Genomic DNA, 27,960 nt, shown 5'->3' with positions numbered 1-27,960 from the left:
GTTCACTTGTACACCACGAGGAAAATCAGAGAAGACACGCTCAATGAAGACATTAATCCGAGATTGCACACTACGGAATACAGTGAGCACTAACGGAGCTACTCAGCAATAATTACCCCAGGTCGGTCCGCATCTCTCACTACAAACCCGCGCCCTCAGGAACCCACTTAGCAGTCCAGATCCTCAACCGCTTCCCCCAGATTAACATGGGAATTGTCAACAACCCAAACACACCCATCAGCATACCAAAGATACCAAACGGCTCCGCAGCACCCTGATGCGTAACCCACTCGCCCACGAAGAACGTCCATGCGAAACTGATAATAGCCCGCACGCATGTGACAGCAACAAAGCAGTCGCCAGCGAGCACCCCGTAGGATTCAATCAGGTAGTTGAAGCCAACGGAGGGCGCTTGCATGAGCCCGAGAGCGACAAGTCCGAATCCGAATTGCAGACCAACCCAGCCTGTAGGCGAGGGGTTCTGCGCTACGAAGCCGAAGATCAGAGCGCCGATTGTGGCGAGAGCGAGAGCGGGCAGTGCGGTGACGAGACGAGACTCAGGCTCCGAGAAGCCGTGAAGGTCTTTCTTTGCGAGGCGCTTGGTTGCGAAGTCGGCGATGAGATAGGTGTAGACCTAGAGGTAACGTATTAGTAACCGCTGACCCTGATGGTAGGGTTGTAGGTACTTACGCATCCGAGAAGAGCACCAAAGATACCGCCGATGTTGATGAGTCCGACGTTCTTTCCCCATAGATAAGGCGGCGCGGCAACGAGTTGAGGTCCCACACTCGACATGGTGACGATGAGGCCGACGAGTCCGGCGTACCACCCTGATACTAGCCACACACCCGGTAATCTGAGAGTCTTGTATGGTGCGAGGAAGTTTTGCACGAGACCAGGGCGGTAGGACCAGAGTCGAAGAGACTTAGCGTAAGAGTAGGATGGGTAAGAAGATGGGGTAGCGGCATCTGCGACGACGACTCTCTCTTTGGTCTCAACGGTTTGCTTATCGGGATCGTCGGAGAAGGTGACGGTGGTTGATTTGCGGTCGTAGAGAGTTTCGGCTTGGAAGAAGAGGCAAAGGACGAAAGTGATAGCAGAGAGGAGCACGTTCATCCAATGGAGCCAAGAGAGGCCCATGTCTGCGACGATATAGCCACCCGCGACGGCGCCTACGAGGGAGCCGAAGGACAACATGACCGTGTATATGGCCTGTGGGCGTTCTGTTAGTGCCAGTATACTCGAAAGATGTGGAAAAAAAGACTTACCAAAGCACGTCCACGCTGATGGACAAAGAATATCTCACCAACAACATCCGGGCTCACAGCATCAGCCGGTCCGCCCCCAATACCCATGAAGATCCTCGCAGCCACCAGACTATTGAAGCTAGTCGCAAGACCAGCCCACATACTCGAGAAAATCAAGAGCAACAAGCTGCCCAGAACGACCGGGCGGCGACCAAAGGTGTTCGCCAGCGGCACCCACCACAAGTTCGACGCGCCCAGCATGAGAATGTTGCACGCGATGAAGTACGTCAACTGCGAGAACGTCTTTGGTGGGAAGCCAAACACGCCCGTGGACGCGTAGATGGGCAATGCACTCGAGATGGAGGCACTGGTGAAGTTTACCACGAATGGATGTATTGACATGACGGCCAGAACTGCGAGCTTGCGCCACATGGGCAGGTTGAGAGGATCCGCTGGGTCGGCGGATGGCTGAGGCACGAGGCGGATTTCATCGTGATTTGTTTGCGACGCTGTCCATTCGAGATGTTCTGATGGTAGCTTCATTAGCAAGAAAGACGTTGACGGGAGTTGGTGATATCTTACCAACGAGTGTTGCGGTTCCTGGCGGTCGGGCATTCTTCACCTCCTCTTTCGAGATGCTGAACGCCTGCTTTAGAGAAGTCATCGCGATGAATTAGTAACGTTCTGATGATTCAAGCCGAGCAAGAAAACGGCGGAGATGATTCTGCGATGCCAACGATATCCAACAACAGTGGTGTTTGCGGCCATGGTACTCCAATCTAAATAGACCGCACGGTCGAACCGTTGAACAACACGCCTTTGCAAGGCACGTCGGTGTGTTACGCCTGGCATCTCGCCGTCGACAAATCAGACAGGCTTCATAGCGCCTCACAACACTCTCATTGGACGCTTGGACTCCATCGCATCCCCAGTCTGGGGTAAGTCGGGATGTGGAGGCGACCAAGACCATCTGGATACGGCCAAGATTTGCGGGGTTTGCATCTGGAGAAAGCTAGTTGCAGCGGATTGTGCAAGGGAGAAGCTAATATGACGGCGCGAGATCGAGTTTGGAATCCTTGGATCTGACCTTTTCCGCCTGTGCGGTGGAAGGATGCAGCGAGATGCATTGGCATGTGGAGAACGGGTGGGGAACGTGCGCGGCTTTGCTGCATGTGTACTGTGACAGTATTGCCTTGGCGTGATGAGCAAGCATTGGGTATTTACGGGCGTAAGAACCATCCAGAGCGCTGGGCTCGAGGTCGGCACCAAGGATTGATGGTCTTGATCGCTATTCACAGGCTTGAAGCGGGAGTCATCCATCCGCGTGGGCTGGCTCGCGGGCGCTTGAATTAAACCGAACATCCCATAGATGAGATATGATTATTACCAAATGTTGATGAAGTATAGCAATGCGCCGGCGCTTCATGAAATCCTACATATAGTCGTACATGCGCGAGTTTAAATTACCATCATACATACTGACTTGCTCATTTGATGGCAGATCGCAGGCCTTCCAGCAATTGCACCAAGTTGCCGACCAGCGGCGGAGAAGGTTCTGACGCGTCATGATGCGCTCGAAGCAGTTGCGTCAAACCGTCCATGACTCCGCAAACATCGCTCAAATGGGTGGGATGTTGTGATCCGGAATTCTTAATCGCTGGAATACCACGATCTAGAGTGATAAACTTGCGGGCGCTCAACGAGTCGTCCCCGTTGAGCACAACAGCCGTGTCGATCTGTTCGGTTGTTACAGATCGTCTGAGAAAGCCGTAGACCCATAGTATGAGCCCCGCGTGATACACAGCAATGGCGTTGAAGTTACTAAGCAGAGCTTTTGGTAGCACTTCAGCGGCGCGCAAGATCTGACCAGCGTGCCACAGTGCTTGACGCGCTGAGGGAGTCTTTGCCCAGTCTCGGAGGCCAGGGTACGCGCTGCGTGCTTCTTCTTGCCCTTCGATACCCGCGAAGAGCTGAATGTCATCGAGAGGTGCGTTGAGATGAACTAGCAACATCTCCAGTGTTATCTCAACGCTCTTAGTCATGGGAGGTGTGCTGAGCCTGAAATCTTCCAGCTGCTTTGTGAGCTCTTGGTAGCGCGATGACAGAATGAGGCTGTTGGTTGACAGCGACTGTGACCTAGATGTCAAGGCGCACATCTGACGATATTCCCATATTGGACCCCACATTAGATACAGATAAGTCGAACTGGCATAGTCATGCTGAGTGAGGTGTTCCAAATCAAGTAGGCATTCGGTCGCCGATGGTCGCTTCGCAGTTGCCGATGCATCATTCAGGTACGCCATTTTCCAGTTTGCAGCGGATTTGGCCTGCCATAATGAGTTCGAACTCGGCAAGGGTAATTGCATCTCCGCGTAGGAAAGCAGTGGTGGCTTAAGCAATGCCATCGACGACTGCCGATCGAACTCGAAGGCGCGATGAACCAAGCGAAGAAAGGACTCTTGGTTAACCCAACTCAGCCATTTGTCTTCCAAAACAGGGCCCTGATCGTCAGGAGACGGACTGATCTCTTTCCAAGTCGAACGACGAAAGCGACCACCACGGCGAAGCATCGTCATCAGCGGCTGGAGAAAGCTCTCTGCAATCTCCATCTTTCGGCTGATGCCACTCCACATGCCAACTTTGAGTTGCAGCAGGAACGTCTGCAAGTGCTGAAGATCCCTGATAGCTGTGTTGTCCTCTTCGAATGATTTGGACTGCCCTAATCTTGAAGCCTCATGCAGAGCGTAGCCCAGCTTTCGCAAAGATATGTCAGGAAGAGTGGCCGCTCCAGCAGACACGACAGAAGCAAGCAACTCCGGGTTCAACTTCGAGGGTGAAAAAGTAGGAAGGTGAAACCACGTTGGCGCGTCTATCGATGGCGATGAGAGGAAATACTGGATCAGACCGTCCAGTAGTTCCATACTAGGAAATGCCGATGCAATACGTTTGACGTTCTCTCGGCTACAGGTGTCGAGAACCAAAGCCATCAACCGGTCGCGGCTGGCACGTGGTAGTCTAGAAGGAACGTCAGTATAGATCTATTGTACGCCATAATCGCGGAGCTAAACATACTTCTCTGCCACGACGCGGCGGTGTGTGAAGTTTGAGCGTCTATAACCGTCCTTCTCTGTGTCCGGGACAGCCAGGTTGACTTGTTCCGCGGTGGGGTTCCTGGAACGTTGTGGAAGATAACGCCAGATGCTCTGCTTGAATGCTTCCGCCCTCACAGGAGCCGTATCAGTCTCAGGTACGGGTTGCTCAGCGCCATGAGCGTCCGTGGATGGTGTATCAGCAGCGAACGGGACCTGGAAGTTGTATTGATCAAGGAGACCGAGATCAAGGTCGGTCAAGCCAACATCCAGATCGAAACTGAGGTCCATAATACCCCGTGGAGTTGCCTGACCAGACAGGAACGCTTCAAATGGGGGCATGCTGCGGAAATAGTCTGGCAAGAAGGGATTGTGCCCTGGCGTGTTGTCAAAGTGCGCAATCGAATTATCGAAGAAAGGCATAGATGCGCTCGGGTCTTCGTAGTTTTGGTTCATCGCGACAAGGCCGCCGCCGTTGTTGGGCGGTGGTGGCTGCATGTCGCCCATACCTGCTGTCCTTGTCTCGAGATCGCCAGAAGCTACGGAGTGTCGGTGCATTGTATTCGCGTCGGTAACGACTAGGGTCGCGTGGTTGTGAAATGGTTCTGGAGTCTCTGAGGTCGTAGATGCAGATGTATTGACGCTGCCGCCGTGAGCCGGCAGCGATGAGGGGTAATCGAAGCCATTCGACAAATCGAGCAGATCCTGCGCCGCATGAACTGCATCAATCTCATGTATGTCGTTTTCGTCTGTAACCGGGACTTCAGGTACCCGGCAGGGTATCTTCTTCTTCTTGCATCGACTGCATGGCTTCTCGTCCTCGCAGCGGAGATGGCTTTGGGAGCAAGCTTCGCAGGCCTGAACGACTCTGGTATCGCGAGCGATCTCGCGCTTTTGTCGCTTGCTTGCAGGCTCTGTGTCGTGATTTGTTACATGTCTTTTGAGTAGATCTCTGTGACATGTCAGCGGAGTATAACCTTTTGCATGCAATGAAGCACTCACATTCGCGCAAAGCCTTTAGAACACACGGGGCAGATGTAAGGCTTAGATTTTGTATCTGTCAGTGCTGGATTAGCATGGCGAATGGGACATGATGAACATCATATGCGAACAAGATGTTCAAGACGCGAAAAAGCAGTTCTTTCGGCGCGAGTCAACGACGCGAACGCGTCTGACGCCATTATGACGGCCAACTAGCTTCAATTGCAAGTAGTCAGGCACACGGCTGACGGACCACATTGTTCACTAATTCTAAAAGCACTTACGCGCCCTCACGTGCCTCGTAAGGTGATCCGCTCTCGTGAAGGACCGTTTGCAGGTGCTACACTGGAATAGGCGTGGTGGTTCGGCTTCTGCACTGGCTAGCTGGACATTTGCTGATGTCGGGGCAGTCTGCATGCTGAGGTGCTATCGGGTGGCTTCGAAGAACGATGGCATCGGGACGGAGGGACAGAGGAAAGTGGAGGGAAGCTGGAGATAAGGTTGTGGGTGGAGAGGAATGCGGAGATCGACAGGACGCGGGCGTGCCTTCTTCCCCTCGGCTAGACGCTCGGCCTCTCCTCCAACCCTCCCCACATTACGACTTTTGCCGCCGTAAGCACCTGGGATTGCCTATACAGCGCTGATCATAATGGGTAAAGCTTCCAGTGAAGCCGCGTGTTGGATACGACGTTTGCCAATCTGGCCGTGTGATATCAATATCGCGACAAGTCCGCCACAACCTCGCGACACGGACATCTAACCTGATCATCTACTATCTTGGTCATCCCTTCCAACTCAGTCTACTGCTGAAACAACACACCGCAATGGCGCCACCCGTACACTTCTTCTCCCATGGCTCAACAATGATGCTGGGCGAGGAATCCCAATCCGCCACCTATTGGAAAGCCTGCGGCGACGAAGCCCTCTCCCACGGCTTTAAAGGCGTGATTATGATGGGCGCGCATTGGGACGCCCGCGGCGTGAACCGCATCGACGTAGCCATGAACCCCAAGCCCATCAAATCGCCCGTCGCATACGTCCACCCCCGCAAATACAAAGACTACGAGCTCGTCCCCGATCTCGAGAGCGGAAAGAAGTGCATAGCAGCGCTGAGGGAAAAGGGCATCGATGCGCGACCGAATGAGACCTTTGACTGGATCCACGACACATACTTGATTCTCATTAGGATGTTTCCTGAGAAATGCCCTCCAACAACGATCATCAGTATGAACTCGCGATTCGACCCACATCTGCACGCGCGTGTGGGTAACATCTTGGCCAAGTTCCGCGACGAGGGCTACCTGATCATCGGAACGGGTGGCGCGGTACACAACCTGTACAGGAATCACTGGGCACAGATGTTGAGGTATTCGGACAACTTTGCCCAGCCTTACCCACCAGAGGCTCCGATGCTGGAGTTCCGCCAGAGTGTTGAGGACGTCTTCGTTCGCTGCTGTAGGAAGGATGCGAAGAAGGGTAGTCTGACTCGTGGTATTACAAGGTTGATGAAACATCCCATGTTCAGGGATGCGCATGCCACCGACGATCACTATATGGCGGCGTGCTTTGTGGCTGGGGTTGTTGACGGAAGCAAGAGGGATGGCGACGAGTGTGTGCTTGGGGCTGAGGATTGGGAGTTGGTGAACATGTGCAACAGCCAGTTTACTGTCGGAAGATGGGAGTAGAAATTTTGAGTACTATATATATCCAATTCAATTCTTGTCGCATTATGACTATCACACAACATTGTTACTCCCAACGAGTTTGCGATCTCACGTCCTGCCATACTTGAAGACTTGGATCAACGCTGTTCTTCTTCGTTAGTGTTCCGCATCGTATGTTTGTGCTTATGCCACTTGCGTCAAACACATGATTCTGCGAAAACGGTGAAGACAAGTTGATGTAATAATATCTGAACTTCCATTGCAACAACATATCTACTGATCTATTGAGGTGGCACAATCGGCAGAGTGACATAGTTCACAGCCTTCTCGCTAAAATGCAAATGATTCCATCCTGCAAACTTCTCCTCGCTCCTGTCCTCCGGATGATTGTGTTGGAAGATACCACTACCTTGTGTATCACCGCTGCTGATCTCGAACACGATCTTGCCACCCTTCTCAACGATGACGTTGGTCGGCCAGACCTCCACATCCACGGCATATACGTCGCCGGGTATGACGGGCTGCACATCTGTGCTGAAGTAGTCTCTCCATGGGAGGTACTCGCGGTGCTTCGGATGGTCTGGATTGGTCTTGCGGAAGCTGACGCGCAGCCAACCCTTGGCGAGCGGAATAGGGTCGCCTGCTGTGCCGGTGTAGTAGACTTCTTTGCCTTCGGGCGAGATGTAGCGTAGTGTGAGAAAGAGGTCGATGTCGGATGGCGTTACACCGTTGGAGTGCGCTGAGAGGGAGACGTTCAGGTGTGCGACGATGTGGCCGGTGATCTCAGTGTCCTCCTCGAATGGCGCAGTGGTGAACTGGAGAAGCTTGGGGTTGTCGAGGGTGCCAAGCGCCTCGTACGACAGCTTCTGTGGCCTGTTGGTGATGGGCTGGACTTGCGTCAAAGTCTGGGATGGCGTAAGGTAGAACTTCGAATAACGTGTTCGTGCAATGGGCCACTCGTTCTCCGTTCGTCGTTCATACACCTTTTCTTTCTCGGCGTCGTTGAAGCCAATGTCGCCTTTACGCAGAACCATGTCAACAGGAGGAAGCTTGCCCTTGACAGACCACCCAACTCTGTCATCGCCCTTGAGGAAAGCATCGAGGAAGCTTCGCTGTATCTCCACTTCCTCCTTGTAGTAGAATGGCAAGTCGTGCCTTCCCGTGATCATCCGTAGGTACTTGAACTCAGAACCGGCATGTGCGTAGCCTTCGATGTTTCCGCGGAGATGGAGCAGAATGCCACCCCAGTTGCCGACCGAGAGCAGCGGTACTTCGATGTCGCTCATGTCGTACTCTTTGCTTGCATAGTATAATTCGTCGCGGTACTTGAATGCGGCGGTATCGATCGTCTGGTCTTGTCGGTTCTTTGCGCGCACTTCTTCCGAGAGGTTACCATCGACGGTGTCCGGTCCCCAATTGCGCTCGGCACGACCTGGGCGACCATATTGGTTCGTGATGACCTGGCGATTCCTGGTAAAAGTCAAGTTAGTATCTGAAGTATGGCAGATTGCGAGAAGTACTTACCACCAGAAATCGATGAACTTGTTACTCAAGATACCTCCATGGCGGCATCGATCACGGTAGTAATCGCTCATACCCTCCCAGGGAATAACCGCAGCCAATCCCTTGGGCTTGCGCGCTGCCACACGCCACTGGGATCCAGCATAGTAGCTGATACCGAGTAGGCCGACCTTTCCAGAAGACCATGGCTGCTCAGCGGCCCATTCGACGACATCGAAGAAAGCCTCGCTTGTTCCTCGCGACATGGTATCCAAGAAGCCTGGAGACTGGCCCAAGCCACGTTCGTCGGCGCGCACGATGATGTAGTCGTGCTTCGTCCAGAAACCTGGGTCTGGCGTTTCCCATGCTGAGTGATCAGAGTGATGTTCGGGGTTGACTTCGGCGAACGACTTTCCGTGAAAGCTGGTGATGTTAGCTGCTGCACGGCTGAGAACCTCCGTTTCGACTTACTCCTTGTAGTGGATGTCCTTTCCATACGGTCCGTACGTCACCAGCACAGGAAGCTTCGTGCCCTCCTTCGTGGACTTCGGCCGGTACACGTTGCATCGAATGATGCCTTTTGAGGATGTCTTCAGCGGCACTGCGACGTTCTGCTCGTACAGGTAGGGAAACGACGACTCGTCAATCGAGTAAGCATCTTTGATTTCTAGCTGGTCAGACATCTTGCGTATTTGGTACTTGGGAAGAAAGAAACATACTTCATAAAGCATTTGGATATATACATCATATTGCGACGCGTAGTGGATGCTTGTGCCGACAACGCGCCGCTGGTAAGGTGCGGCGGCAGTGTTCGAGGGGCACGTTCGGAATGTGGAGGTGCCACCTTCCAATTGGCGCTTCACCCACAGACACGCGAACAGATGGAACACGCCGTCTTACAGACCCAACATCTGGCACTCGATCTGAACTCGTACGAGCTCTTCACTTTTGTTTACCTCGGGACAATTGATCGACCGGCGTCAGGTGAGCTTTCGCTATCTGTACTAGCAATGCCATTCTAATTTCGGTCATTAAGAACAATCGTATGTCGCCCTCATACGATGTCAGAAAATATATGGTTGAAGCTGTTTATGACACAGCACGGTTCAGAGTACGATGATGTATATGCGCGACGATGCGGTGGCTTCTTGTATCTACAAGTAGTACTGCGACTACGACGATGCTGGAACACCCTGCATGTTTCCGTAGTCCTCCTTCAGGGCCTCACCGCCGATCTCTACTGGTTTACATTCTTGTAGAACATACATCATGCGTCCCCAAGACGTGGTGCTGGTGTTTCTCCAAGCGTGCATTGTGCCCCTCTGAATCGCAACATCTCCTCTCTTCATCAACCTTGTCTCTCCCGAATCCAGCACCAACTCCATCTCACCTTCCAGCACGACACCGTAGTCAAGAGAGACTGTGCGATGCATAGGTGAAAGATGACCAGGTGCTACATCTACAAAGCGTAGCACTGTTCCTCCTCCAACGACCAGACCTGGAGACGACTCGAGGTAAGGCTTGTAAACCGCAAGGTCGGCGTCTTTGTTCAGATCGACGGGAAAGCCCTTGGTAACGTATCCAAGCCGGAAGTCGGCATTGGGAATGTGGTCGACCTTGGCTTCTTCTGGGACTGCATCGGAGAATATGGCTTTCTTGGTTGTGGGATCGTGGGTTGTGATGAAGCGGTTAACCTTAGGAAGGTCATTGGCGATTTGGGGTTTGGAGGCCATTTTCGGAGGTGATCTCGTGGTATAGAGGCAATTGATCGCCAAGATTCTCGGATTGTAGTGTATGAGTACAGACGCTTCGTGTGATTTGAAAGAAGATTCAAGACCTGATGATCATGAACATCTCAAACGCGTCGCGTGGAACCCGTCTAGTGAACTCATATACAGGATCCCGATGTGGAGGGCAGAGACCCTGCATCCGCCATCTGCCGGCCCAGGCTCGGTAAATCCCGTGCGGGGTTCTGCATAGTACGCAAGCTTCTCCAACTGTTTTGAATAGAGTTGTTAGATGGGTATGTACGAAAATCTTCGATTTGGAGTCAGGTGTAAGCAAGCAACACAGACTGCACTGCTTGGGAGCGAAGATGACGCGTGTCCTGCTTATCGATTGACGGACGCGCTTGCCCACTTCGGTACTAGACCGAACGCGTACGGCCGAAGGTTGAAGGTTGTCCCGCGAAGTTTGGACTGGACGCGATCAATAGCTGCATCAACGTCAGCCGGATAACCATGGAACGCTCAGTCTCCACTCTCGACCATTGCCGTGTTCAGCTCCGGACATATTAGCTTACAGGAGTTGATGGGATGTGGAGGAGCTGTATCCGAGATGGTAATCCCCACCTACACAATGTCTCGCGAGCTTAGGTTCGGGTTAATGTTGGTAACTGTAGTCTGGAATCTGAGTATTGCGAGTTGGATAACGTGTATCGCTCTTTGCTAACAAGTCGACCGAAATCTTGACACCAGAATACCTAAGACTCACGACACAATGGCAGACAATTACGCATCGCACTTCGGTGTCAACAACATCCCATACGGTATCGCAAGCTCTTCGAAGCGCTCTGCACCACAGTGTGCCACGCGCATCGGCGACGAGGTCATCTTCCTCGCAGAGCTCGCGGAGCATGATTCCCTCAAAACCATCTCAGCACCGCTATCCTCCGTCTTCCGCGAATCCAAGTTGAACACATTCGCTGCGCTGGGGAAAGACATACAAAGTCAAGTACGCTCTGCGATACAAGAAGCATACAAGAGCAGGTCACACGCCAATTGTTCAGAGAACATCAGCGATGTTACGCTCCACATGCCAGTCAGTGTCGGAGACTTCACAGACTACAGCGCTTCAGCGAACCATGTTCTGAATGCAGGAGAAGCGGTGCAAGGAGTTCGTGCCTATCCACCTGCTTTCATGAAATACCCCGTGGGCTATGCAGGCCGGTCGAGTTCAATCACAGTCTCAGGGGCACCCGTCACAAGACCTCTGGGTCAGTTCATCGAGGACTACACCGTTCCAGAGAAGAAGATCATATTTGGCCCGTCACGCGGCTTGGACTACGAGATGGAAATCGCGGCAGTCATCGGCAAACCCGTCCAGGCTGGGACGTATCTTAACGCAAAGGACGCGGATGACCATATCTTCGGACTGGTTCTGCTGAACGATTGGAGCGCGAGAGATATCCAAGGCTTAGAGATGAATCCGCTTGGGCCTTTCAACGGAAAGAACTTTATGACTTCAATCACCCCTTGGGTCGTTACGCTAGAAGCATTGAAGCCCCATGAGGTCTCGGCCCCGCCTCGTATAGAGCCTGTAGCTTCCTTCATGGACGATCCCAACAGCATCAACTACAACATCCAGCTTGAAGGTCAGATCATACGAAACGGTACTCAGACTACGACCTGCAAGGTTGGCTTCGAGACGATGTACTGGACCTTCAGGCATATGTTAGCGCACCACACTATCGGCGGCTGTGGACTCCGCACGGGAGATCTGGTAGCTAGCGGGACAGTGTCGGGCGAACAAGAACATGAACATGGATGTTTGCTCGAACTGACTAAGAACGGCAAGGCTCCAAGCAAACTGAGCGATGGATCTGAGCTACGCTACCTCAATGATGGGGACGAGGTGCGCTACACAGGCGTTGTTGGAGATGGAAGCACTGGTGTCGGGTTTGGAGTATGTGTTGGCACAGTGAAGCCCGCCCGGAAGGTTTAAGAGCTTTCGGATGCAAGTAGGCTGAGCAATCGTAGTCTATCCTCTGGGTGGGTGACCAGTGGTTGGGTAGCGCCCTGGTTAATAATTGGTCGGCAAGCGTGGTACAGATGCGAGTGGCTGCATACTACCACCGGAGAGATCATTGAATTCAAGCCTTCCAATGAATCTTCGGTCCTTTGGGCCTTGCACATTGGACCTTAAATATCTCTAGCCACACGAAGCCCAGCCTCGTGAGCTTTCTCGCACACAGCCCTTGAGTTTCAGCTTTCATCACACTCCTTGACGCTCTCAGATATTGCACTTTCAACTCTGCGTGAATTCTCCTCAACCCATTGCAGTTTCTCAACCATACGGAGGCCGGAAGAGACTGTTACACATGTGCTTCGCGCACAGCCTACCTAGGTAACCGTCTGCAGGGCTGAGCCAGCTTTGGACTCTGCGTAGACACAGCAACCACAACCATGGCAGAGTGAGTCCGATACAACCTTGCTCGAGATGTTGCATGTTTACAATCAAGTCTTAACATATCATCCAGATTCTCTCAGACTTACCTGCCGGATCGACCATCGAAGCTCGCGTTCGGGAAACGTCTTTCTCACAAGTTCAAGCCAAAGAAAGGGAGACCCAAACAGTCGATAACCGAGTCATCTTCCGTCACGCCTAATGCCAGTCATCCTCAAGTTGCACTGCCAGTGTCTTGCGCGCGAGAACCACCTATGGCTGACCACGTGCGCACGCGCCGGATTACGTCACAGCCCGCCCCACGATCGCTTCTGAAGACTCGTCCCCAAACACAACAAAGCGAAGCTGTCCAGCCTGGAAGAAGTCTCAGCATCGCTTCGCTTGTGCTGCCCGAGCCACACCTTGTATACCCAATCTCCGCGCAACCATCTTCGTACGATCCTTTACAGTCGGATGAACAAGGCGACGTGCCCCGGATACATAGGAAGGAACCTCCACAGTTGACAGTGAGAGACGCACTCACCGAGCAGTGGGGGAAGCTGCGACTGCCAAATGTGCCACTCGCACCTGCCGACTTGTCAACGTCTAGTAGTGCAACGAACTTCTCACTTCCCCTCCAATCTTCTACCTCAACCAAGACCGTAGCTGCCAAAGCAGCATGGAACAGAATGGCGGTCTCGAGTCCCATCTTGCCGAGCTTTCGAGAGGAGCCGCTTTCACAAACGACACAGCCGGGTGTGAACCGCCCTCGTCAGGGCCAGACACATAGCGAACCCATAATGATCTACGATGACAGTGAACTTGATGCGACTGCAGGCTCGAACCGCCCTGGAGGCAATTTCGAAAACACAAACTTCTTCCAGTCAGGCGGATTATCACGACAGTCGCTGAATCGACGAAGAACTCGAAAGGCGAGGTTTCTACGAATGAGGCCTGACCATCGATGTCAAAGTCCTGATTCATCGAGCAGTGGCTCTGAAGATATGCTAACACCCGATAGCTCGGACAGCTCAGAGAGTTCGGAGTTTGACCTTGCAGCTCGTGTTGCGCAAATCGAGAACCAGAACCTAATCCGAGCCACTAGATGTACACAAGGGTGGGGGATTCCTCGGGGAGATACAGATTACGCAGCTCAGGAAGAGCAAGACCGTCTGTTGGCTGAGCATCTGCAACGGGAAGAGGATGCTACCTATCGAACTACAGCGTCGCGCATTGCGGAAGAGTCTGAACTACCCGCACCTCGAGCTGCGTCTCCTCGGGTACCGTCTCAAAAGAGTGGACGATTGGCCAGTTTGCGGCGGGCCATTACCAACATCGGCACACGAGAGCATCCTATCGATCTAGACCCGGAACCCGACGAGCCTAAAGTTATTGTTCCCGAAAGGGCGCGAATCCAAGACTATGTGGCGCTATACGGAGAGCCTATGGATATTGATGGTGTATCGCCTTTCCATCAACACAACGCAAGGCCGGTCGATACACCACAGGCGACGAGCACCTACGTAGATGAGAGGACGCATCTGCGGAGTCGTGATTGCGTCGTCTGTGGCGATAGCGTTCATGTTGTCGACCTACCCTCTCTTGCTGAATGTGATCATCGACCGGAGACGTGTGCGGACTGTTACTCAGGATGGATATCCGCGCAGCTCCAAAGCAGTAGCTGGCGCGAAGCCAAATGTCCAGGAAACAAGTGCAAGACAGTGCTGTCATACCATGAGATCCGGCTATACGCGCAACCGGAGACCTTCCAGCAATACGACACATTCATCGCCCGAGCAGCTTTCAGCGAAGATCGTGAGTCGTAGCAAAAACACTTTTAGGTTTCAAAAGCTGACAATGGCACAGCCAACTTTCGATGGTGTCGAGCGTGTGACTTCGGTCAGATCCACATGAGCGGTGTCGAAGGCAACATCTTTACATGTGTAGCATGTGGACACAAAGTCTGTATCATCCACGAGAACACATGGCATGAAGGTGAAACTTGTGAGGAGTTTGAATATCGATCTTCTGGTCGCAAGGAGCGAGACCAGAGAGCACAAGAAGAAGCGAGTCTTCAAGCGATTGGGAAGCTGACCAAGAAGTGTCCCGGTCCCGGATGTACGTGGAATATTGAGAAGAACGATGGCTGCGACCACATGACGTGTAAGTTTCGCGTTGCTTTCGACTTCACTGATCGTTTGCTGACTTTCATAGGCTCGAAATGCCGCTTTGAGTTTTGCTGGATCTGTCTTTGCAACTACAACAACGTCAGGCGAGTGGGCAACTCGGCCCACACGACGACGTGCAAATACCACACAGGAAGACTGGTGTAGCGGTGATGGCGGAGAATTTCATTGTAGCGAACTTCGTACTTTCGCTAAGTACATGGCGGTCCTGGAAAACTTCTAGCATCATTTAGCATTTTAGGTATTTGCAACGATTACGACGTCATGTCACTCTCTCAGACTTCACGTCGCGACGTCAGGCACTGCAAAATTACATCCGTATAGACCGTAATTGCCAGTAGCGTCCCATGTTGATGTCACGGACTCGGGCCCTACGCGCTCCGATTGGCGCAAATTACCCCTAGCCCTGAGCAACTCCCCGAATTCATACTACTTGTCAACAAACACAAAGACTTCACCGCCGCTTTTTGTGCCATTGGTGATTCGCGCGGTGTACATAGCCTTTATGATCGTGCTGTGACGGCATTTGTACCTTTTTCAGCGGCAGTTCTTCCTCTTCATATCTTGTCATCTTTGCCAAAAATTCGGCTTCATCTTTTTCGCGTCTGAACCCCTTGAAACAGCGCGTCGCCACACCCGCACCTACATTAGCCATGTCAATGCGAGTGACACGGTCGCAGGCCGGCAAGACGCCCCAGTGAGTGAATGCCAGGTCGCGCGTGCATACTGTGCAGACATGTGCATTAGTTGCTGACATGCATAACGCAGAAAGCCTGACCGTCCTGGCTTTGTCGAGACCCCCGGGCGCAGAAAGTCGCAACGCAAATCGCTTGCGTCCGATGTCGACGACGGATACGAATCAACGCCCGAGCCAGAGAACTTCTTGAAGCCCCTCCGATCTGGCGACAGCGATGTGAAGCACGAAGTCGAGGAAAAGAGCAATGGCCATGCCAACGGAAACGGACACGCCAACGGCTACACGAATGGACATACGAATGGAAACGCAAACGGGCGTACAAAGAGCGAAAAGGAGATCGTCGAGCTGGACTACAAGATGGAGGCGGAAAAGTTCTTCTCGCCAAAGGACAAGTCCGGCCTGCACGAGTTCGGAGGCGCCATTGGTATGAGCAGCATGATGATCTGCTTCCCAGCGCTCATGTACTACATGTGGATTGGAGCGACCTTCTACGACGGCAAATTCCCTACACCGACCGCGGGTCAGAGCTACGGCGACTTCTTTGGACACATGTGGTATCTGGTAAAGACCGAGGCGTTCCCGAACAACAAAGCATGGCAGATCTACTGGTTCTTTGGACTCATGCAGATGGCCTTCTACATGCTCATGCCGGGTGTCTACCGCAAGGGCAAGGCTCTGCCTCATCTTGGTGGAAAGCAGTTGGACTACTACTGCTCGGCCATGTGGTCTTTCTACTCCAGCATTGTCATCATGTTGACCCTCCACTTCACTGGTGTCTTCAAGCTGTACACTCTGATTGACGAGTTCGGCCACATCATGAGCGTAGCCATCCTTTCAGGCTTCCTCTGCTCGACAATCGCATACGTTTCAGCTCGCGTCCGCGGCGCTGACCTTCGGATGACTGACAACCCCATTGTCGATTTCTTCCTTGGTGCGGAGCTCAACCCCAGGCTTTTCGGCATTCTGGACTTCAAGATGTTCCTCGAGGTCCGCATTCCGTGGTTCATCCTCTTCTTCCTTTCGCTCGGTACCTGCTTGAAGCAGTACGAACAGTATGGCTACGTATCCATAGAAGCCATCTTCCTGCTCTTTGCCCACTACCTGTATGCCGGCGCCTGCGCAAAGGGAGAGCACCTCATCATCACAACTTGGGACATGTACTACGAGAAACTCGGCTTCATGCTCATCTTCTGGAACATGGCTGGTGTGCCTCTGTCGTACTGCCACTGCACCCTGTTCATCGCCAACCACCACCCATCCGAATACCAACTCCCGACCTGGTTCACAGCCCTCCTCACCCTTGCCTACCTTGGCGTCTACTACATCTGGGACACGACCAACTCGCAGAAGAACCAGTTCCGTCAAGAGGAGCGTGGTGTTGTCGACGAGCGCACTACCTTCCCCTACTTCAAGTACGGACGCATCGCCAACCCCAAGACCATCCAGACATCGCACGGCAACAAGATTCTGGCTGATGGCTGGTACGGCAAGGCGCGTAAGATTCACTACACGTGCGATTTGTTCTTTGCAATCAGCTGGGGTCTTATTACTGGTTTCAGCAGCCCGTTCCCATGGTTCTACTCGGTGTTCTTTGCGGGTATGATCATCCACAGGGCGCTGAGAGATATTGAGAAGTGTCGGGAGAAGTACGGCGAGGCATGGAAGGAGTATGAGAGGCAGGTGCCTTATTTGTTCATTCCGGTAAGTTCAACATATCGCGTCTTGACTGAATCTTCGCTAATATATCTGCAGTACGTGTTTTAAGTACATACCGGACCGTCGCTTTGATCTTTTACCATCTCGCGAGTCTTCGGACACCTTTTGCGCGACGGACCATTTTGTAGTATACCATAGCATTCTTCTCGCATTTCGACGGTCGTGGCTAGGGTGGATAGCATTGTAATGGTTGTAATGGCTGTAATGGCAGTAGTAATGTATGATGTAGCAATTAGCTTGAGCAACAACTGATGTGACACGATGCGCCATCCAAGTGTCTGTCTAGACACGCGAACCCCTACGCCTGCCAAGCCTTGCGTCAGCGTGCGTGCGGGCCAAAAGTTCAGACCCTCACGCCTCGTATCCGCAAAGTGTCCTCCCCTCTCAGCCCAACCCAACAACCCGCCCAAGTCGCCCCCCAGCGCACCACCACCCACCATGGACGCCCTCAAATCCGCCATCCAACCCATAACGCACAACCTGCCCCAACCCATCGCCGACGTCGGCATCTCGCTCCTCGGCCCCAAATGCTACAAGACGCTCATCTACAACGTCGACATCACGGCCACGGAATGCGTCAAACTCGCCATCTCCAAGGGCCTCGGCATCGGCATCATCGGCGCCTCCTCCATCGTCAAGATCCCGCAGCTCCTCAAACTGCTCAACTCGCAGTCCGCCGAGGGCCTCTCCTTCCTGTCCTACCTCCTCGAATCGAGCAGCTACCTCATTAGCCTTGCGTACAACGTGCGCCACGGATTCCCGTTTAGCACGTATGGCGAGACGGCGCTTATTCTCGTGCAGAATATCGCTATTGCGAGTTTGGTGTTGAAATACAGTGGACGGGGTGTGGGCGTTGCGGGATGGGTTGGGGGGTTGGCGGCGGCGGGCGCGGCGCTGTTTAATGACCAGTGGGTTGACAATGAGAAGTTGAGCTTGTTTCAGGCGACGGCTGGTGTGTTGGGTGTTGCAAGCAAGGTGCCTCAGATTCTGACGGTGTGGAGTGAGGGTGGGACGGGCCAGTTGAGCGCTTTTGCTGTAAGTTTTCATGTTTCTACGATACAGGAAATGGATTTTGTGGCTAACATGGTTACAGGTGGTCAACTACCTCCTCGGTTCCCTGTCTCGAATCTTTACTACCCTCCAGGAAGTCGACGACCCGCTTATCCTCTACGGCTTCATCGCTGGCTTCGCCCTCAACGCTATCCTCTTCTGCCAGGTCGTGTACTACTGGAACGCGCCCGCGTCCAAGAAGACGGAGTCAAAGAAATTGGAAAAGCCCATCGCGGCTGACAGGAAGGAAATGGCGCGTGCCGTCTCGAGCGGTGCTACACCTTCGTATGCGAATGCCGCGGGCAAGAGTCCAAGCACAAGACGCAGGGGATAGGCTCATTCCTCTGTTGCTTCTTTCTTGGGGATGTGGGCTGTTGAATTAGTAGTTGTAATACAGCCTTCACTTGCGCGACGTCTTGACCATGCTTGGGTGAAGATTACACGTATATTCAATACACTAACATGCTGACATATGCTTGGTCGCATGTCTAGAAAAACAACTCCGGGCGTTCTGCTAAACAAGGCTTTTCGGATTTCTATCAAATCTGCTGAGGCGCCGTACTTATAGCATGTGGCGGTGGCATTGGTGGAGCGCCTCTTCTGTCCGCCAAATCTCCCGTAGGTGACATTGTCCTCTGCTGATCTGGTATGATGGTGTTGACTGGAGGCGGTGGTGTAGGTACTGGGGAGAGACCCACTGGTGGGTGGTATCCAGTGTCTGTTAGCCTCCCAGATACTGGGTTATACACGCCAGTCCTTGCTTGCAACTCGTAGTTGTCGTCATCTTCTGAAGACGAATAGTCATAAGTGTCCGTTTGACGTTGGCGCGCAACATCTACTGCGAAGGGATTCGTAGCCGGCAACTGGTTCTGGTATGTGTGCACCTTCGACGTCATGGTGGACCCCATCGTGCCGGTTCGGTAGTTGCTTGATGCCGCTGTATCGCTGCGATCAACGCCATACTGCGATCCTGATTCCTGGCGTCTGCGTTGCGAGTTGTGGATCTGTTGGCGGAAGACGTTGCCAGTGTGTTCACCGCTACCTTCAGGCACTGCTGTTGTAGAAGAGTAACCAGACGCCTCTCCGCGTTCCTCGTCCACCGGCTTGGCCATGCGCTGCAGCGGTTGTACATCGTCGTCGACCATGATCGTAGGCTGCGGCGGTGCGCGGGATGCCTGACCCCAGGCTCGAATTGGGTATGCGCGTCCCTTGCGCCATGTCTCGGAGACGGGAGGGAAGTATTGGCGGTAGGAGCCCCAGGACACGAGTATGCCGAGTAGGGCGCCGGACAGGACGTCGAATGGGTGGTGGCGGGCATCCATAATACGGGTTCCTGTAATCAAAGCAGCGCCGAGGGCAGGAACCATGACGAGGAATGATCTCCAGACCTCGCCCTTTGCATCGAGGACATGGAGCTTTCCGGCGAGGTAAATGGAGAGGTAGAAGAGACCGGCGAAGGAGACTAGCGGGCGTTAGTAGATGCTTTATTTGTGCGATTATGTCACAAACCGCTGCTGTGCCCAGAGGGGAAGCTCTTGAAGCCATCTTGTAGAATGTAATTGTCAGTCTGCTTGCAGATGTCGATGGTTTGTAGTGCGTATTTTTCAAGATTGAGTTTGGTTTCATCGACGATGCAGCGGCTGATCAGATCCGGCCGCGGCTTGCCGATGGCGTTCTTCAAGGCTCCTGTGATGGTGAAGGCGGCGCCAATGCTCAAGCCAAGGCCAAGGATGCCACAGTTCAATTCCCACAACCGATCCTTGAATCGATATCTCCCTGATAGGCGCTTGATGCCAGCCCTGCCTGCGGGCATTGTCGTCTGGTGTGAGAAGAGCCCATCGATGACCATGGTGTAGAGTGCGATGACGGCAGCGGGAGCGAGGATAACGTAGACGCATAGCCACGGGACGGGTACGCGCTCATGTTCGGCGAATGGGTAGTGCAGGGTGTAGTTTTCGAGGGCGAAATGCTGGTGGAAGGGCGGAATCTTGTCGACAATGGTGAAGGTTATCATGAGAACACTATGGCTTTGTTAGCCGGATCGAGCTGGGAAGGAGGTCGTGTGACGCGGAGAGGGTGGGCTTGCAGTATGATGAGGTAGTCGCCAATATATCTGTGCTGATCAGTTTCTACTACTCTTGTGCATGCATAGTCGTACGCACGAGAAGATGACCTTCTTGGGAAGGCGCTTCTTGGAGAAGGGAAGGCGCTCAGGGAGCTGTTTCGACGTCCAGTCGTCCATGATGCGCTACAGGACCCAGCCAATCGCGGATGCTTCGTTGCTGTCTCAGACTCAATGGCAGTCGACTGCTCTAGTATCGTAGTATTGTTATATGCGAAAATGTAGGCGTGAATGTTCTCGGGGGTCCGCAAACGACGGCACCAGACATGCGACCCTCCTGGGGGATGGCGCAGGGGCGGAGAGGAGAAGGAAAGGGAAATGCAAGGTCAGCGAGAAGATAAAAGACAGTGGAGGTTCGTCAGAATGCAGTGGTTGTCCCCGGGTCAGCAACGCCGTGGGCAGGGAGGATGTGTAGAAGTGCAGGGCCGACTACGCAGCGTCTCCGTGCTCAGCTTGTGGCTGTGAGGATTGAGCTGACGCGCTCCCAGACTTGGCTCACTCCACAGCAGCAGGGCTAGCCGCCTCGAGATCAGCGCCAATTCAACTCGGCCTTGGTACGCGGAGCATTATTTCACGTTACGTCGCGATAAGGTTCGTGTGATATGCATGCGGCAGCAGCTCTAGTAAGGCCGGCCGCATGCCCGGCAGGCGATGGCATCCGAACCGAGCTGTAAAAGAAATACGGTATGGCAACAATGGGCCTGTTCCATGTGGCGCATCCAGCGGAAGCGGCGATCGCTTAGCGCCATGGCGATCAGCTTATTCTTCCACCGCCTCAGGGTCCGACTCTCTACATCTATTCCTGTATCGCCATGTTTTCCTTATTCGCCAGCGAGAAGCCCCAGCCCAAAGCCGCCGAGGTTGCCATCCAGAGGGTCTCCAACATCACCGCCACCCAGCTGTCCCGCTTCGAGCGCCTTCCCAAGGTCCAGCGCTATGCCATCATAGGCGTTGCCTCTGTTGGCGGACTATCCATCCTGTGGGCTTTGACTTCATCTTCGAAGTCTGCCAGACGGCCTCCGATTCCTTCTCCCAGGGATTCCCTGCTACCGGATCTGTCTCCCGAGGACGCTGCAGAACTTCCATACCATCCAGCTGCACTGCCCGGAGCCCGCGATGTCGATTCACCTTGGGGTACTATCCGCGTGTATGAGTTTGGCCCCAGAGATGGAGAAAAAGTTTTGCTCATCCATGGCATCTCGACTCCGAGCATTGCCTTGACTGACCTGGCACACAAACTGGTCGGCAGGGGCCGACGTGTCATGCTTTTTGGTGGGTCCTCCTTGCTGTCACTGCTAGTCTTTGCCCCATCACTTTCCTCTTCGCTGTTTCAAAGCCGTGAAACCAAACACCGTCTTCCTGAACATGGAGAAGATGGTTTTTCTGTGCAGCTTCTATGATCGCCTCATCTGCATGCCCCACGTTGAACCGGGCGCAGGACTGTGTCATGGGGTTCCTTGCTTTGCCCGTTTCGGCAAGGGGCCCGCCAGCCCTACCAACGGTGAACCACGTGCACTGCAGATGCGATTACCGAACTGCATCGTGGACAGTCCGTGCTATGCTACAAAATGATTATACTAACAATATCAACAGACCTCTTTGGTCGCGGCTACTCTGATGGCCCTAACCCGGACACAACCAACTATGACTCCAGCCTCTTCACCAGCCAGATCTTGCTCGCTCTACAGTCTTCGCCCATCCACTGGTCGCATTTCACCATAGTCGGCTACTCTCTGGGAGGCGCCATCGCTGCAGACTTCACATCGTACTTCCCCTCGCTGGTCCGCGGGCTCGTCCTTGTCGCTCCTAGTGGGCTCATCCGCAGAAACCGCATTTCCATTTCCAGCAAAATGCTCTACAACAGCTCCTGGATGCCGGAATGGATGGTACGCAAGTTTGTCGCAAGCAAACTATGGACAGGACGCAAAGTAGTTGAGAGCGACCCTGAAGCAGTAGAGAATGCGGAGACTACCACGACTGCGAGCGAAGGAGACAAGACATATCTGAGCAGCAACCAAATGCTCTTGCCCGGAAACCCGCACTCTACCGTCTCTTCCGTCGTGGATTGGCAGATACAAAACCACAAGGGGTTCGTGCCAGCCTTCATATCGACCATCCGTCATGCGCCCATCCAGAATCAACAAGAGCGCTGGGCCGTCATCCGCGAAAACATCGAGAACCGCGCCGGCCCACTAAAGGAAGTCTGGCTCATCCTCGGCGAAACGGACCCCGTTATCAACGCCGACGAAGTCACCGAGGATGCAAGAGCAGCACTGGGCGAGGAAAACGTCAGGGTTAAGGTACTCGACGGTGTAGGCCACGAAGTCGCCATCGAGCGAGCAGATGACATTGTCAGGGCCGTAAGAAGGGTTGGTAGTAAGCCCGAGGAGGTCAGGGAGCAACAGGAAGTAGCGCCTGAGGTGCCTGAAAAGGACCCGAAGCCTGAGAAACCCGAGAAGGCTGAGAAAGAAAAGAAGGACAAGAAGGAGAAGGAGAAGAAGAGCTCGAGTCGGAGGAAGCACGGAAGCTCACACGCTGGCTCTAGCGCGAAATAGGACTGAAGCCCAGTATTGAGATGGTTTACGAGGCCAAAGAATGTACAAGAATATATAACAAGAACAATTTCACAACGCTTACATGCGACGCAAATTTCTCAACAAAGCTGAAAGTGTGTGACATGAAAGTTTCATTCTCAAGTATATACACGAAACTAAGTATCTCCTTATTCCCCCTCACCCTCAGTCCATCTAACCACTCCAGACAGCGGGGCCAGGAGGAGTGTAGCTAGTAGGAACCGGGTAGTAAATGTTGAGCTGAATGCCCTTGTCATCCGCCTTGTACGCACCCGGGAAAGCAACCTTGGGTCCCGGCGTTCCACTGCCACCGTTCTCAACCTTCAACTGCGCACACGAGATGTAGAACTGCGCACCACCGATCGTGGACGCAGAGTGCACAGCAATGTGCTCAACGCGCATGAGGTATTCGCCCGAAGGAAGGGATTTGGGGAGTGTGACGTCGACTTCTTGCTTGCCTATTCACACATTCACGTCAGCTTCCTGCTCTATCTGAGTGCGAGGTAGAGGTTAGGGGAAACATACCGTTGCTCGGCCAGTTCATCTGACCACCAGAGAAGGTAGCGCCCTGACTGAAGATCTTGAACCACACATCGCCGCTTCCATCCCAGGTCGCAGCAGTCTTGCCCTCGGGGACCTTGGCGAGGTAGAATTGAAGGGGACCCGGGTGCGAGATGCTGGATGCGGCTGTGAAGCCGACGGAGTCGCCGGCGTTGACGGTGTAGGTCTTCGAGCCTGTACCGGGGGCGAGCTCGTAGCAGCGGATGGCGTCGGCGGTTACGTCTGTTGTGGGACCTAGACGGGTGTTAGATGTGTGTTTGAAACGAAGTGATTGGTATGAAGTGGGAGGTGTACCGTTGGACTGGTAGTTGGCAGTCTTGCGGACGTATTGCCACAGACCGGTCTTTTGGCCCTTGACGACGAGTTCGGGGAAGGTGTAGTGGGCGCTGGCCGTGCTGGCGACAGCGAGGAGGGTGGTGAGGACGGAGCACTTCATGGTTGGTTACTGTGAAGAAGATGTGATGATGGGTATCTTGATGTCTATACGAAGTACCAAACCCCCCTCTATATATACGACCATCTTGCTGGCTTAGTAGTGGAGCCGTCACACATCCAGGTTACGCTATATTGCAGTACTATGCGCCCCAGACTCAGGCGTGTGGTACTTCATTTTTTCGCCGCCTTGCGCACGAGTAGGTCGATAATGTTCCGGCGGGTAAAAGAGATGGTAGGCAATGGGGCGTTGCCGAACCGAGGTGTTGAAACGCGAGACCCAGTACAATTAATTCATGGGAAACATATGGATGTTTAGATGAGGTTAGTGGCGCTAGCATGTAGTCATTGGTCGGCAGGCAGCGTCCCCCTGTCCGGTAGTCGAAACACATGACCCGGTTCCGATATTGCGACAGACGGCTTTGCCATCCTGGTAGATTGAATGGCGTCTCTAGTTGCACCACAAGCGTACGTTGGATGGAGGCGTCTACTCGAAGCGATGCAGAGTGGCTGCTAGAATATATTGAGCGTGTGGATTGCAGTATCGTGGCGGCATGGAAGGACTTGAAGAAAACCCGGGACGAAGATGCGAAACACTATGGACATGAAGCTTGTTTTCGTTAAATCCGATCGCGACCTTCTAGATGCGTGATAATGACATATGATACAGTGGGGTATGGAAACATGTACCTGTTGATCGAGCGATCGTCAACGGGTGAGCGGGAACGGTGAATGTGCTTGCCTGACAGCGAGCATGCAATGTGGGTCTCCCAGGTACGCCAATCTCAGGCGTTTCGTCTGCTCTCGACGAGGGCCAATTGCTTCTGCTCCTCTGCCTCGAACTCGCCGGCTTCGTAGTACAGATCCTCTTCGTCGATGTCGGCATAGCCGAAAATGCTGCGGTAAATACGTTCTCCAAGTCCCTTCTTCTGGGCCATGGCGAGTACCATGACAATGGGAAGGTGCCAGATGCTAGCCCAGAACAGACCTCTAGCAGTTCCTTTCTGTCCCTCAGCCTTCCAGAACTGCCAGGCTTTGAGTGCCATCCAGCCGTTGACGACGCTACTCGTGGCTACGTAGCTCCAGTCGGTTACGCCGCAGTATGACAGACCGATACAGACAGGAAACATCAGAACAGAGTATCGCAGTGCGACACGTCCATTCATCCCAGGGTTCACCCAGGCTGTCATGCGGTAGCCCGCGTTCTTGTACTCGTCGCGGATGGCCCAGCTCAACGCATTGAAGTGGGGGAACTGCCAGGCGTACAACAACGCAGCGCACAGCCACCCTCCAGCCGAACCCTCACCAAACAGCAGTTCTTCCCAAGTTCCGTCATGGGCGTACTGACTCGCTGCAGCCGTCCAACCCATGAGCGGCGGAATGCCTCCCACGATGGCGCCAACCCAAGTGTTCAGTATGTGCATGCGCTTCATGGGTGTGTACACGGCCGCATAAAGGGCAATGTTGGCGGCGCCAAGGAACGCTGTCGTGGGGTTGACGCCATAGTAGAGGGCGCCGGTACCAAGCACCCCGCACGCGACGGCGAAGATGATGGCGCCTCGTGGGCTGATAAGCTTCCGGACGAGAGGCCGATTGCGCGTACGACTCATCTTGGCATCGTGTGCGGGCTCCATGATCATGTTGAAGGCGTTTGCGGATGCCGAGCACAGCGCAGTGCCGGATGTGAGGAAGAAGAGTGTGAGGGTCGAGAGGGACGGAGTGGCTGTTGCTGCGGGGGCGAGCAGACCTGGTACGGGGTATAGCGAGTATGCGGCCGTTGCACTGAGGACGACGAGGAAGGAGAGGCGCGGTTTCGATAGCGAGAGGTATGTAGTCATCATGCGCTTGAGCGATTGCTGCGGGAGGCTCGAGGATATGTGTGCCAGCTTGGACGACGCATCGTGTGGTATTGGGTATGCCGTCTCTGAGTTTTCTAATGCCTGCTCTTTTGCTTTCTTCCGCCGCCTATGTGGTAACACTTCTTCTGTGCCAGTTGTGCCATCCTCCTTCGCCGCTTGCTGCCCGCCTGCGTTCGCCGATTTGATAGACAGAATCGAGCTCTGTAACTCTGGCCCCGACCTCCAGAATGTGTCCTTTAGTAGTGGGTTCGCCCGGAAGTAGTCCTTGCCGAAAGCAGTACCGCCTCGTCCGGCTACTATGGCGTCGTCTCTATATGACGGATTGAAAGAAAATGGTCTCCGGGACTGCAGCGGCGCTTTTGCGAGTCTGCGCCAACATCGCAGACATAGTGAATTCGCATCCCGCGCTGCAATTGGCCGCGGCAGTATTGGTCGAAAGCTCATGGCGGCATGGGGTTGAGCTCCAGCGGGCAGTCGACTTGAGAGGGATAACTTTTGGATTGCACCTGCCAAGAGCCGAGGCGCGCTAGCCACTCAGACATCCCGCATTTCAACTCCACACTCGTCCCGTCTCCTTCTCAGCCTCACCGCGTCTTGATAAGCCACAATCATCAGTCTTATTCGCGCATCTCACCGGATATCGCAAGACTGCAGAAAACTTGAGTCGTCTGTTCATTTGCAACCATCCGATCAGCCATCAGCCAGTCGGCGTGAAGATCCATCGAGCTGGAGGCAGTAGCGAACAGCTCAACTGCTGGAAAACGCAATGCCTCGGGCGCTTCATGGTATCATTACGCCAAAAAAAAAATATGTAGGCAGTGGTCAGCCTAGGGTTCCAGAATCAACTCAACTTTGAAGTAGTTCTGGGATCGGATCGGAGCTTCACACCAGTTTACATTTCAGGACTGTATGACATCGCTCATACCCATCCTAGCCGCATTGATGCCCCCGGTCCGTAGACGCAGTATGGCCCCCACATGTTCAGCTCGGAAGAGGCCAAATACCGCGTAGTCTGCATGGTTCCAGAAACCCATGGACGGTCGTCAGCCTGCAGCAAAGCGGCGAGGCTATGTAATTCGCTGAAGACGAGTTTCCTAGAGGCTGTGTAAGCCACAAGGCTACCTTCTCTGATGTCTTTTGCCAGCGCATCGCTCCTCGCATCCGCTGAACTGTCGTTCGCATCGTCTACTCTCAGATGGATCCTAATTCTGTCGTTGATTCGGCGTTTACCATCGGCGCAAGCGCAGCCCAGCTTTCGCTCGCTCTATTTGGAGTAGTTCAGACACTCAAAAATGCTCCCAATGAGATAGCGGAGATCGGTACGTACTCTACTTCTGTATATGGTGTAAACCGTACTCAAAAGAACTAGCGGATGAGATATCCTTACTCGCGGGTAGCTGGCAGACCCTCGGAGAGATTCTGGATGTCCATCGAAACTTGTGCAAGCCTGCATTACTCAACAACACTCACTCGATCATATCGCGATATGAGCAGGTTGCTGCAGAAATCCGTCTCCTCATCAATGAGCCTCAAAGTCTAGCGGGGCTCAAGTGGCCGCTAAAGAAACCCAAAGCAAAAGGTCTTCTGAAGAAGGTCGAAGGAATCAAGACTGCATTGATCCTAGAAATCAATATTGTTCGACTTGCTAGAGAAGAGGTTAATCGGTCGTAAGCTTGATCGATGATATCTTGTAGACTCTGCAGTCGCTCATGTCACTAGGTATCCCAACTCCGACTCGAGCGGTCAGCCCCAGGGCGCCCCAAGATTGAACCGGTTCCGTAGAATCGTCGAGAGTAGTGTCCAGGCGAACCGGCTCGTTGTAGAGAGCGCACAACAGGAAGATGAAAAACTCGAAGCTGATACACAACATCACACCTCGGCAGAACTAGACATATGGAAAAGTGGCTCTTCCGATACTGCGACATGGCTCTATCATCTTGTCTTTAGCCCCGATGAAGCGAGTTCCTCATCTCCGTTACCACAACCACGTCAGCTTCACCAAGCATTTGTGGCCGATGAAAATGCTGAAACGAACACGAAAAACTGTTACGTACAATCCTCCCAAGCTCCCATACCACCTAAGAGGCGACCTTCGGAGCCTGAAGACAAAGCCCTGATC

At 53.5% G+C, this 27,960-nt stretch overlaps 13 protein-coding genes across 13 annotated transcripts; 6 read left to right on the top strand and 7 right to left on the bottom strand.

Annotated features, from left to right (window-relative positions):
• Positions 1–139: 139 nt before the first annotated feature.
• On the bottom strand, positions 140–1,911 carry J4E86_007419 (uncharacterized protein; the record flags this gene model as incomplete). Its single annotated transcript, XM_051447939.1, has 4 exons — positions 140–634; positions 691–1,212; positions 1,269–1,774; positions 1,830–1,911. 4 exons carry the CDS (start codon positions 1,909–1,911, stop codon positions 140–142), a joined length of 1,605 nt encoding a protein of 534 aa, XP_051300877.1.
• Positions 1,912–2,734: 823 nt separating this feature from the next.
• Positions 2,735–5,734, bottom strand: J4E86_007418 (uncharacterized protein; the record flags this gene model as incomplete). Its single annotated transcript, XM_051447938.1, has 4 exons — positions 2,735–4,208; positions 4,320–5,288; positions 5,339–5,393; positions 5,602–5,734. The coding sequence occupies 4 exons, from the start codon at positions 5,732–5,734 to the stop codon at positions 2,735–2,737; spliced, it is 2,631 nt and encodes an 876-aa protein (XP_051300876.1).
• Positions 5,735–6,141: 407 nt separating this feature from the next.
• J4E86_007417 (uncharacterized protein) lies at positions 6,142–7,002 on the top strand (the record flags this gene model as incomplete). The annotated part of the gene is made up of 1 exon (XM_051447937.1): positions 6,142–7,002. One exon carries the CDS (start codon positions 6,142–6,144, stop codon positions 7,000–7,002), a length of 861 nt encoding a protein of 286 aa, XP_051300875.1.
• A 260-nt stretch (positions 7,003–7,262) lies between these two features.
• On the bottom strand, positions 7,263–9,164 carry J4E86_007416 (uncharacterized protein; the record flags this gene model as incomplete). The annotated part of the gene is made up of 3 exons (XM_051447936.1): positions 7,263–8,451; positions 8,506–8,904; positions 8,953–9,164. The coding sequence occupies 3 exons, from the start codon at positions 9,162–9,164 to the stop codon at positions 7,263–7,265; spliced, it is 1,800 nt and encodes a 599-aa protein (XP_051300874.1).
• A 489-nt stretch (positions 9,165–9,653) lies between these two features.
• Positions 9,654–10,214, bottom strand: J4E86_007415 (uncharacterized protein; the record flags this gene model as incomplete). The annotated part of the gene is made up of 1 exon (XM_051447935.1): positions 9,654–10,214. The coding sequence occupies one exon, from the start codon at positions 10,212–10,214 to the stop codon at positions 9,654–9,656; it is 561 nt and encodes a 186-aa protein (XP_051300873.1).
• A 766-nt stretch (positions 10,215–10,980) lies between these two features.
• Positions 10,981–12,204, top strand: J4E86_007414 (uncharacterized protein; the record flags this gene model as incomplete). The annotated part of the gene is made up of 1 exon (XM_051447934.1): positions 10,981–12,204. One exon carries the CDS (start codon positions 10,981–10,983, stop codon positions 12,202–12,204), a length of 1,224 nt encoding a protein of 407 aa, XP_051300872.1.
• A 1,120-nt stretch (positions 12,205–13,324) lies between these two features.
• On the top strand, positions 13,325–14,471 carry J4E86_007413 (uncharacterized protein; the record flags this gene model as incomplete). The annotated part of the gene is made up of 2 exons (XM_051447933.1): positions 13,325–13,401; positions 13,667–14,471. The coding sequence occupies 2 exons, from the start codon at positions 13,325–13,327 to the stop codon at positions 14,469–14,471; spliced, it is 882 nt and encodes a 293-aa protein (XP_051300871.1).
• A 1,013-nt stretch (positions 14,472–15,484) lies between these two features.
• On the top strand, positions 15,485–17,292 carry J4E86_007412 (uncharacterized protein; the record flags this gene model as incomplete). The annotated part of the gene is made up of 3 exons (XM_051447932.1): positions 15,485–15,528; positions 15,600–17,229; positions 17,281–17,292. The coding sequence occupies 3 exons, from the start codon at positions 15,485–15,487 to the stop codon at positions 17,290–17,292; spliced, it is 1,686 nt and encodes a 561-aa protein (XP_051300870.1).
• Positions 17,293–17,682: 390 nt separating this feature from the next.
• Positions 17,683–18,628, top strand: J4E86_007411 (uncharacterized protein; the record flags this gene model as incomplete). Its single annotated transcript, XM_051447931.1, has 2 exons — positions 17,683–18,279; positions 18,338–18,628. The coding sequence occupies 2 exons, from the start codon at positions 17,683–17,685 to the stop codon at positions 18,626–18,628; spliced, it is 888 nt and encodes a 295-aa protein (XP_051300869.1).
• Positions 18,629–18,833: 205 nt separating this feature from the next.
• J4E86_007410 (uncharacterized protein) lies at positions 18,834–20,536 on the bottom strand (the record flags this gene model as incomplete). Its single annotated transcript, XM_051447930.1, has 4 exons — positions 18,834–19,756; positions 19,804–20,315; positions 20,381–20,407; positions 20,457–20,536. 4 exons carry the CDS (start codon positions 20,534–20,536, stop codon positions 18,834–18,836), a joined length of 1,542 nt encoding a protein of 513 aa, XP_051300868.1.
• A 692-nt stretch (positions 20,537–21,228) lies between these two features.
• Positions 21,229–22,971, top strand: J4E86_007409 (uncharacterized protein; the record flags this gene model as incomplete). The annotated part of the gene is made up of 2 exons (XM_051447929.1): positions 21,229–21,688; positions 22,010–22,971. The coding sequence occupies 2 exons, from the start codon at positions 21,229–21,231 to the stop codon at positions 22,969–22,971; spliced, it is 1,422 nt and encodes a 473-aa protein (XP_051300867.1).
• A 192-nt stretch (positions 22,972–23,163) lies between these two features.
• Positions 23,164–23,986, bottom strand: J4E86_007408 (uncharacterized protein; the record flags this gene model as incomplete). The annotated part of the gene is made up of 3 exons (XM_051447928.1): positions 23,164–23,447; positions 23,515–23,784; positions 23,845–23,986. 3 exons carry the CDS (start codon positions 23,984–23,986, stop codon positions 23,164–23,166), a joined length of 696 nt encoding a protein of 231 aa, XP_051300866.1.
• Positions 23,987–24,767: 781 nt separating this feature from the next.
• J4E86_007407 (uncharacterized protein) lies at positions 24,768–26,285 on the bottom strand (the record flags this gene model as incomplete). Its single annotated transcript, XM_051447927.1, has 1 exon — positions 24,768–26,285. The coding sequence occupies one exon, from the start codon at positions 26,283–26,285 to the stop codon at positions 24,768–24,770; it is 1,518 nt and encodes a 505-aa protein (XP_051300865.1).
• Positions 26,286–27,960: the final 1,675 nt, after the last annotated feature.

This window comes from Alternaria arbusti (assembly GCF_024043155.1).
Source record: "Alternaria arbusti strain BMP 1465 chromosome Unknown scaffold_10, whole genome shotgun sequence".
NCBI classification, from domain to species: domain Eukaryota; kingdom Fungi; phylum Ascomycota; class Dothideomycetes; order Pleosporales; family Pleosporaceae; genus Alternaria; species Alternaria arbusti.
This window is presented reverse-complemented; position numbering and strand designations above follow the sequence as displayed.